A 10,488-nucleotide genomic window follows, 5' to 3' on the forward strand; every position below is an offset into this window, starting at 1 on the left:
TCCAGCACGTYTTTGAGTTTCAGTTCTTCAGTTATTTGAGAAGCTGACTCTGTGCAGCTGAATACTACCACCAAGTGGAAACAACAGAGCAGCGAAACCAAAAGGAGTTACAAATATCATCAACAAACTTTAAAAGAAGAAAAAGCTCAACTTATTAATACAATCAGATAATAAGTATTTTATGAGAGTGAATCATTTTTGATAATTGCTTTTGAATTAAACAAAAATTGAGGCAAAAATTTTCATTTTAGATAACTTTGAGTATGTCACACAACTAAAACAACAAAATGAGGCTGAAATGAAGCTCTGCAAAATCAAAGGCGTCTAATTTTTTTAGCATTGTCGTTCACATTATAAATTAAATACAACCTCCATCAGCCTCCAGCATGAACAGCTCATGACCCACAGAAGATGTGTCGTCACACAAAACGCTGTGATTACAGAAAAAAAAATCATTTCTGAGCCAACAAATTATTATCTAATATTTGCATTTTGATCTCCTGCCTACTAGGGTTGGGCAATATTGGCAAAAAAAAAAAAAACATTAATCACGATCGTGGTATGTAGCCAATAACATTTAAATTGATGATTAATCCCCTGGAGTCCTTGGACACCCTCATGTCCTAGTCACATGACCAATTTAATGGGAACGATTTGCTCTTCGTAAAAATCTGTTCCAAACTGTATCAAAATTACAGACTTCATGCTATACATCAAATTTTAAATTGTGTTCATAGATAAATTAATTACAGGACTTTTTTAAATGTTCGTCATATTTGAAGCGGAGAGGAGCACCAGGCAGACTGACCGGGGAAATCTCCAGTCTGCCTGGTGCCATTAATCTTATTAATCGTCAAATGCCAAAAAATAATCCATTAAAGTTTTTTTCTGATGATTAATTGCACAAAATATGATTATGCCCAACCCTACTGCCTACTCAGGTGTGGAGAAAAAGAGGTTAATAGGCAAATGTTTTACATTTGTCACAAAGTGACACAAGGTGTACAGCAGTAGGTCACAGTCTCCCAAGCAGCCTATGGGATTTGGTTATATAGGACAATGTCATGAAATAGAAGCACATAAAAATTCAGTAAAAATAAACTGCACTGATCAACGCACTCTCAAATGTAAAGTTTTGGGTTAAAATTTACTAACACTGTTGGCCCTTGAGTTAAAAAAAAAAACTGTTCACTTCATTTCCCAGGTCAGTGAACTGCTTCCCCCAGGAGCTAATCAGAGCTGCAGCAATGTTCCTGCTGATGAGCAACACACCACTGGGGAGCCAATCAGGGTCTCTGTTCAATTATTCTGAGATGCAGTGAGACACCACAAGGATGTCCATACGCACCGAGAAAACCCCTCTGAATCGCTCTGATGTCAAAACCATCCTGAAGGGACCATATTTTTTATTTAACTTCACTCTGAATTCTGGCACTTTAACTCTTCAAGCTTTTCAAATCTGAAAGCACTTTCAAATTGTTTTTCCTTTTTATTCCTTACTTGTAAGAAAAAAAGCATTGTGGGGTTGATTTAAAAAAATAACTGTACAGATCATTATCATTCTGAGCTACTGATCTTTTAGGGCAAGAAGAAATGGTTTCATCATATGTGTGACATTTAACCAGCTGAATGTTCCCACAAATTACAATTATTTTATCTTTCCAGCTTCACCTGCAGCACCAAACATATGCTGATTTACTGTGACATCCATCCATAGGCTATAGGCTGTAAATTAAAGCTTTAGACTTCAACTCACAGTGAGAGGAGATAATTTAAGATATTTCTAAAGTTCCAGAGAGTTCTTCTCTTGGTTGACACCAAATTTTCAGGTTAGAGTGGTAAATGTGTGTCCTCTGTGGGCAGACTTTGTTTTTTCTTGTTGCTAAAGGAACAAAAACTTCATTCATGCAGTTTATTTTAGAMAACACCCGGGGCTGCTTTCATTAGCGTAAAAAGGCCAAAAGCCTGGAATAGCACACGCAAAACCCAATTATACAATAGTAAAAATAGCTACTAATTGCATAAATAAACAGTTTACCTCTTTTCTCTTAGATGTTCCTCCTGAATGAGCTGAGCGACGCTCTCGTGTCGTCCGAAACACTGAGTTTTACTCACTTAAATCAGAAAACGCTTAAATTTCAATTTAAAACTCTTGTTTCAAGTCGTCTGTCTATTTTGACTAACAGCAGCTACCTTGGTCAGTCCTGCGGTGGAGCTCGTGCTCGCTCCTGCGCGCGACCAGCAATAATTAGGGAACCTGAGAGAGAAAAAAAATCACAGGTGATTTGAGCGGTACTGCGCATGCGCGTCAGGTTTCTCTTGAACCACTGGATGGATTGTTTGGAAACTCTCGGAAAGTAAGCATTACATGAACATCTATCTACAACTGATAAACTTTTGGAGTCAGCCTAATTCGAGATGGCCGCCACAGCCAAGCACATATATAGGTATATGCAGTCAGTTTTGCAGATAATGAGCTAAAATTAGGTGTGGTAGTATCTTTGAGTCATCCTCAACACACGCAATGAGCAAGCTGTCACATGAGAATGTGTGCAAAATAATTCCCAGAGTTTGAGCAAAAAGGCTACAACCTGCCTTCTCAGCACAAGATAATTTTAGATTGAAACTACTGAATAAAATGTATGATGACAGGCAGTCCTTCAAGAAAGAAAGACCTCTAATTAAAAAAAAGTGTTTTTCAAGAAATAAAAACTTTTTTTCCCTCAATAAAGCAGGAGATCAACATCTTCATTTGGATACTAATGTCTGACCATTTGTGTACATTGTTAGACTAATTCNCACACACACACACACAAACACACACACACACACACACACAATCTTCCTGTGGGTTGTTTGGCTCATTGTCACCTTTTGTTTTCCCTGCCACACATGGGATGATGTCATGGTTTTACTGAATTAGATGTCTGAATCAGATAATAAAAGTACACACAGATATAAATTAATCAGATCTGATATGGATTTAATGTTTTTAATTTCTCTTTTCTTTAACAAACATCTAGCCTGGCCCTTGCCTTCCTGCGCAGTCCTCGTCGATGTCCTTTTTCAGACTGAAAACTCCTTTAAGTAAATTAACGAGTGTAAAGGCTCAGATGCTTTTTAGATTATTTTGTGAACATCTTGTTTAATCAAATTCATTGTCTGTTCTCTCCTCCTGTCCTCACAAGGTAAAACATTTTCCACATTATTCAAGCAGCTTCTGTCTGATCAGGACTCTGAGTCGACAGGTGAGCTTTAAGAAAGAAACCACTGAAGTGATATTTATTTATTTATTTACAGGTCCCCATTAGTCTCTGACTACTCTTACTGGGGCCAAACATACAAAAACGAAACACATCAATACAATCAACAAAAAAACATATCAAAACTAAAACGTAATTAAATAAAATTAAAATTAAATAAATGTTCATGTGTTTATTTGAAATGGAAGATGTAGATGATGTACAGATATTATAAGAGGTTCTCAGACACAAAGGAATAACACATCTGAGATAAATATAAGTTAGCAAAATAAGGAAACTGGAAATTTTGTTACTTTACAGGCCAAAAAGAGTCATGTGACCAAAGTGTGAGACAAGTCAGGGATCTGGTGTGGACTGATGGGTGGTGACTTCACAATTCACACGACTTTAGCAGCAACTGTTTCAGTAGCTCAATGCACAATAACTGAAAAACAAGAAAAAATCTGCATCACTTGTTTTTTTTTATTCTAGAGAAATGGATGAGCACACTTCTATCATCATGTCAAAYAAAACCTTTGTGGTAAACATTGTTGACTGCTTTTTAAATTTTTATTTTTAAGTTCAGCACACCACACATCTGACCAATGATGTCCTAAAAAGGAAGTGAGCTTACAGGTTTGACTTCCCCCTCAGCTCTGCCTTCAAGAGGATGTCAGCAGCATTAAGAAAACACGGAGAGAGGAAGACAGAGGACAGACGTGTGTTTGGAGCTTTAATTACGCTTCTGTTCGTGTCCAGGATGCAGGTTGTTTGTGTCGGATCACTCTGGTTTTATGCCTTTATTCTCACTTCTTCACATTTGGGTAAGCATTTTATGAAAGATTATCAGACAATCTTAATTAAAAATAGAAGTTTTGTCCTGATTTTTGTTCACAACATTATTTCTTTGGTTTTGATTGTTAGATAAAATAGCATAATATATCTACTGTTTAATATCAAAAAAGCATGTGAATGATTTAAAAAATAAAACTGCATTCTTTCAGGGCTGAGTTTTTTAGTTTTTAGTTAGCCGACATCATTTTATTTATTACAAAACAAAATAAGCTGAGGGTTTTTTGCTGCAGCTGGCTTAAAATACATTTTTGCCTTTTTTAATTTTATAGATAGACTTTCAGCCTCGACCCCCTCTCCCTCCCTTCCAACACCCACCCTGTTTATCTCTTCCACCTCAAGAGACACAGTGGTCCTGGTCTGCCGAGCCCCCGGGGGTCGTGGGGTTGAGTTCATGTTGTATCGCAACAAAGAGAAAGTAAGTAAAGTTTTTTTTATTGATTCAACAGGAAAAGATTACTAAAAATCAAGCCTGACTCAGCATAATTGCTGTTTTACAGCAGGTTCCTGTTCTGCAGCACATAAAACACTCAGAATTACAGCATCACAATCACATCATTATACACCAGACACAAAGACAAACAAGCATACCAAATTTCAGGAAGGCAGCATTTGCAAAATAGGACGTCTAAATATGAGCGCAACAAAAAGTGTCCAGCAGATGGCAGAAAAGATTCTTCTTAAAGGGCTGTAGTTTTGAAATGGACTTTATGTTTTGAGGAATGTCATTCCATGCTTTAGTATAAACATAGAAGAAAGACSTCTGGCCGTAACAGTTTTTAAAAGTTGGTAATATCAGTTGTCCTTTTGTAACAGATCTGGTTATATGTATGATTGTATGTTTTGTTTYGCCTTCATCTGCCAGGTTTTATTTGCTCTTTTTCTTCTCATTTCATTGAGGTGAACTCCCAGGTGCCACAGTCTGCTGCTGAGGAGGTTCAGTTCACTGTCAGGGTGGAGCACGGAGGTTCAGACCAGCCTAAACTTTTCTGCTGTTTGTACAAGAACCAGGGAGGACATTACAGCGCGTTCAGTCCTTATTTACAACTGGAGCTTCAAGGAGGTGAGCTGCACTAAAAACAGTGAAAAACTCCCATTTTGTCTTTTTGTGTGCRAAAAATAAATCTCTGCTCCTGCAAAACAAATGTGTTCCTTATTCTGCACAAAATTACTGTTGACCCAGTTTAGATTCCACATAATGGTGAAAAAGGGTTTAAAGCTGCTGATTTATATTTTCTAAATTAAGTGAACAAAAGCGTTCAGACGGTTGATTTAAATCTGCAGCAAGTAGTGATTCTACATGTGGTGAGAAATAATAAACACTCCCATCCGCTCCACTCTAACCTCCAACTAACTTCTGAGTGCAGGTGCTCTCTGTGGTCTCTTGTTGTCCTCCGCTCTGTGGGTGTGTGGCAGTAGTGACATCCTGAACTTCATCTAGAAACCACACACACCCACTGACGCACACACACACACACACACACACACACACACACACACACACACACACACACACACNGCAGAGGCCTGTGCCCACAGTTATTTTTGTATGATAAACATTTGCATCAGGTCAACAAAACATGGGCATAGTAACAATATTTTTATACCACATTTATCCATTTTAAATATACTAACCTCACTCCTTTGTAACAACTAAGGCAAAAATGTGGTCAGAAAATCTTTTCAGGAYCCCACCTTGATGTTTCGGGACCCCACTTTGGGTCCCGACCCCAACTTTAGAAAACACTGATCTATATGACTGCAAATGTTGATGCTTTTTTGCCTTTATCTCCCCCTAACAGTCGTCCCTGAAATTCCTTAAAAACCTTTTGGCATTTTTTATTTTCTGTAAGGGTGACAAGCTGAAAGCAAGAACTGTATGAAATCGTCTCCTGGTTTTCAAAAAGAAAAAAGCCCCCAGTATATGTCTGGGAACGTTTAATGGCAGAAACTGCACCATTTTTGCCCACTGGTAGAACAGGCCTAAGCCAAATATGAACCTTCTCATATTCATAGTTTAAATGGGGGCTTCCTGATGGTGAAAATCTAAAGTTAGAATCTGCAAACACAGATTTAAAGGAGCATTTCTGTGTCCCGGAAAAGAAGAACTTTTTCAACTCTGTTTGGTTCGGCAGGAATTTCTGGTATTTTGAGGCCTCTATGTTTCTTCTGTTGATTCACTTTTACAAACAACAGTAAACGTCCTTGAGCTCTCTGCTGTAAACATGCACAGACACACACATGCACACACACACACACACACACACACGCCTGCGTTTCACTGCGAATCAACAGCTCCACCCCTCTGAGAACTTCAGATCGACCCGTACCCACACACTGTTTTTTTCATTAGTGCTGCTGCGTGGTGTCGGAGCGTGTCTCTTATTAGAAGTAAATACTTTCATTAATTAGCTTGATGAAAGGYTCTCAGCAGGCTTTTTACTCTCACCCACACTGTGCACTGCTTCTGAGCAGCCATTACTAACACACACACACACACGCACACACACACACACACACACACACAACCACCAAAACCCACATGATCTTACGTCCGCTGCTGGAAGAGGAAGTTTGGTTATAAACTTGGAAAATGATGTTTGACAGCATTATTTTTGATTGAACTTAATTATGTGTAAGTAGGTTCAAAAAATGAAACAAGTAAAAGGAATTTACTAGGGGTGCAACAATACATGTATCTGTATCGAACCGTATCGAACAGTGCTTTAGGTTCAATACACACTTGTATCGAACAATACAGATTTTTAAAATTTACTTCATCAACTTGTCTTCTAAAGATGCTCTGTGTTGAAGGATCAGTGGATCTGTGTTCGACTACTCCACCTAGGCTGCATTTTTGAGTGCCAATCCACTGAGAAACTTGCTGTTTCAGCAACATTTAATTTAAAAACAATACTCTTGAGGTTAAACAAATGTTCATACTTAATTTAAACACACTACAAGTTAAAAGGGGCATGGAAATTTCGCATCGAAAAAATATCGAAACGTAAGACTAAAGTATCGAATCGAAACGAATCGTGAATTTTCTGTATCGTTGCACCCCTAGAATTTACGTTTGAGCGCAGAATGCTGCTGCTGAAATTTGTTCAAGTATCTAAAACTGAATTGTGAAAATTAAAACAAGCAGAACAAACATTCAAACAAGCAAAATACTTGAAAAAAGCTAAAGATTTGAAAATTTGTGGCTAAAAGGTAAAAAAGAGGGGGAAAATCCCAGAAAGCTAAAATAACTCATTTGTAGGTGAAAGGTAAAATTAGCAAGCTAGAATTAGCACAACTTTAACCAAGAGCTAAAATTCCCAAAGGAGCTAAAAAGATCAAAAACGCAACTAAAAGCTCAATTTGTCACTTTGTAAGTAAAAGCTGAAATTGGCAAAATCATATATGTACAATTTGCAAAAGTTAGAAGTTAAAATGCTCAAAAGTTGAAATTAGCAAAACTAGATCAGTCCCACCAAATTATGCAATCATGTAGACAAAACACTAAAACTAAAAAATATGTCAATAAAAGCTAAAATTAGCCAAAAACGTAACTAAAAGCAAAAATTTGCTGAAACATCATATTGATACAAAAAAGAAAAAGTGGTGAAAAGAAGACAAAACTGTTAGACTGTTTAAAATAAATCTTGCTTATTGCTTAAAAAAAACTCCAAACAAACATTTAAAAATAAAGGTAAAAACCAACAGCTGAATTGTCCTGAATGATACTTATTGTTTAAAAAGAGGAAACAGTGTGAATTCTCACAAAACACATTCTGTTCTCCACCTTTTTGTAGCTGAAGGCACGACCCCCAGCCTCCCCCTGTTGCCCCCTCCTAACTTGTCGGTGGAGCCGTCCTCTGGTATAAAACGKGGGGACATGATCCGCTTCCACTGCACCGTCCCAGACCCTCTGTCCCAGTCCAGCAGCCCACCCACCTTCCTTCTGCGGAGGACCTTTGGCCAGACGAGCTCTATGATCTCTCAGCTTCAGGCAGGTCAGGCGTCAAACTCTGAACCGCAGCCGGGGTTCTTCACCGTGGGGCCTGTTGGTCAACGAGAGGAGGGGGAGTACTCCTGCATCTATCAGATCAACAAAAGGACAAAACTGGTCAATTCATCTGACAGCAATGTGGTTAAAATTACTGTTACAAGTAAGAATGCTCATAAGTTTTTAGATTTTATTCACTTTTATCAACAAAGGTGGAACATATAGAACGTAAATTTAAAAAAGCAATAATTAAACCCTTTAAAACCAATTTTTATTAACAATGCAACCTGATAAACATCAAATGTTTGACCCATTTTTATGAAAATAAAAGATAATTTGGAATTTTATGACTGTTTTTTGATGTAGTGCTGAATGAGATCCTCGTCCTTTGAACTCAGATTTCTTCAGGCTCTTAAAATCTTTTGATATTTTACACTTTGATGGGATATTCAAAGTATTCTGTCCTTTCAGGTTAATCTGAAATACTTCCACTATTTTTAGACGGTTTTTCCAGAGTGGTGAACCTCTGCCCATCTTTACTTATGAGAGAATCAAATGCTCTAAAATGCTCTTTTTGAACCACCCTCTTACTAACCTGTTGTGTTTGAGCCTAATTAGTGTCCAAATGCTCATCCAGCTGCAGCTTAGTGAGTAAATGCAGTTTATGTTTGTCTGCTCGTCCTCTCAGACGTGCTTCCGGTGCCCTCCCTTGTTCTCCAGCAGCAGACAGATGTGTGGAGTCTGCTCTGCACCGGCTCTCCTGCCTACCCCGGCGCGACGTTCTCGCTCTACCTGGAGAATTATGAACTTCCTGTCGAGTCCCGCCGGGTCAGAAACATCCAGCATCAAGCCACATTCCCTGTGCCAGTCCAGGACTCTCCGGTGGCCTTGTACCAGTGTCAGTACACAGTCCAGCTGGGGATGTTGTGGAGGACGTCTGAGCGAAGCGTCCCTCTGGCTGTAACCAGAGGTAAAAAAAACTCAGAATGCTGAAGTGTTGCTGATGTTGCCTGAGTTTGTGTTTGTAACTGGTTCTTTGTTGCATCTTGCAGGAACCTCTACTCCTGCATCACAAGGTAGGCCTGCAGTGCGCCGTTATTGTTGTGCATCTAAAGGCATTTTTGTTTGTTTATCCGTGTGTTAGCAGATGATCTCAGGAGATGAATTTGAATGTATTGATATGAAATTCTTAGCAAATAATCTTTGAATGTGATTTACATTAGGTTTGAATGTATTCTTTGCATCTTTCAGTTATTTTTGTGTCTGATAATGTGTGTATGTCAGGTGTAGACTGGCCTCTTTTACTTGGCTCAATCTCTGCTGCACTTTTGTTCCTCTTCTCACTGGTTTTGGTGGTTGTAGTGGCAAAAAGGAAAGGTATATTCACTCTTAATTCCTTATGGTTTCTCAAACACTATACTTCTTTTCATGAAACTGATTATTGCTTCTCCATTTTTTTACTTCTTTAAAGTAAAAGCAGCAGCTGAAGAAAAGAAGAGAAGGTATTTTGTGTAATGCTACAGTGTCTTTAAACAGCACTAATAACTTGTAGAATGTTGTGAATATATTGTGCACCACTGTGTGGAATTAAAATACATAATTTAGTGTTGCAATAAATGTTGTTGTGTTCCAGGGAGGAAGCTCAGTTCTGGACTCAGCGTCACACTCAGGATCACGTTATTGGTGACTTCTTTTTTCACAATCTCATTTCCTCTTTTATATTTGTTGCTTGTTTTATTCTATAATCTTCAATCCTGATTTTTCTATAGGAACTAAAAAATCTATTTGATGTCACAGTAACAAGACTGTTTGGTTGTGTAGCTGATTTGTTGTGTGTTTTTATTTTGCAGACCTCACGCTCAGACCGATAAGCTTAACTCCCCAGGTAAATGTTCTCCAACACAGACATCTCCTGTTGAAGGACATAAAGACATAAACTTGAAAAACTGAACAACACAAAACTTAAAACATTATTGACAGTCGACAAGTCTTATTATAAAAGCTATAGATTTTTTAAAAAATCCTTTTTCCTCCTGTACTTTAGAGGTTTAGTTGTTGTGTGAAGCTGTGGCCAGCTCTTTAGTTTCACTTCATCACAAAGCTTGTCTTTTCCCAGTCTGACATTTTGCTTTTGAGGTTTTAGGATTCATGAAACGGAGGGTTGGTGGTTTGATTCCCAGCTTCATGGCAGATCACAGTGGAGTCACTGAAAACAAATACAACACAAAGCCAAGGGTTTAAATACCATCTATATCAGTTGTTCCCAAACTTTTTATCTTCTGACCCACAAAATATCCATGGCAAAACTTGTGACCCCAAATATTACTGGTCTGAGTACACAAACTTTGTTAAAATCTCTAAAAACACAGGCTTTTTGACAATCTAAACAGCTTGTACACAAAT

At 38.1% G+C, this 10,488-nt stretch overlaps 2 protein-coding genes across 2 annotated transcripts in view; one reads left to right on the forward strand and one right to left on the reverse strand.

The window, feature by feature from the left end:
* Positions 1-2,220, reverse strand: part of LOC106515225 (rab11 family-interacting protein 4B) — a 42,719-nt gene extending 40,499 nt beyond the window's left edge. Inside the window, exons 1-2 of the mRNA XM_014004907.1 lie at positions 2,194-2,220; positions 2,039-2,114 (exon numbers count right to left, since the gene is read on the reverse strand). The gene's annotated coding sequence lies outside the window, so the exon portion shown is untranslated. The remainder of the gene's footprint in view (positions 1-2,038; positions 2,115-2,193) is intronic.
* A 103-nt stretch (positions 2,221-2,323) lies between these two features.
* The window catches only part of LOC106515226 (uncharacterized), a 10,791-nt gene continuing 2,626 nt past the window's right edge, over positions 2,324-10,488 (forward strand). The window contains exons 1-12 of the mRNA XM_014004909.1: positions 2,324-2,357; positions 3,189-3,248; positions 3,897-4,066; positions 4,437-4,512; positions 4,995-5,157; positions 7,892-8,248; positions 8,774-9,055; positions 9,138-9,161; positions 9,370-9,462; positions 9,557-9,587; positions 9,719-9,768; positions 9,936-9,970. Of these exons, the coding sequence (XP_013860363.1) occupies positions 4,489-4,512; positions 4,995-5,157; positions 7,892-8,248; positions 8,774-9,055; positions 9,138-9,161; positions 9,370-9,462; positions 9,557-9,587; positions 9,719-9,768; positions 9,936-9,970 (1,059 nt within the window). The 5' untranslated portion in view covers positions 2,324-2,357; positions 3,189-3,248; positions 3,897-4,066; positions 4,437-4,488. The remainder of the gene's footprint in view (positions 2,358-3,188; positions 3,249-3,896; positions 4,067-4,436; positions 4,513-4,994; positions 5,158-7,891; positions 8,249-8,773; positions 9,056-9,137; positions 9,162-9,369; positions 9,463-9,556; positions 9,588-9,718; positions 9,769-9,935; positions 9,971-10,488) is intronic.

The sequence above is a fragment of the Austrofundulus limnaeus genome, unplaced genomic scaffold, assembly GCF_001266775.1.
Source record: "Austrofundulus limnaeus strain Quisiro unplaced genomic scaffold, Austrofundulus_limnaeus-1.0 Scaffold27, whole genome shotgun sequence".
NCBI lineage: Eukaryota > Metazoa > Chordata > Actinopteri > Cyprinodontiformes > Rivulidae > Austrofundulus > Austrofundulus limnaeus.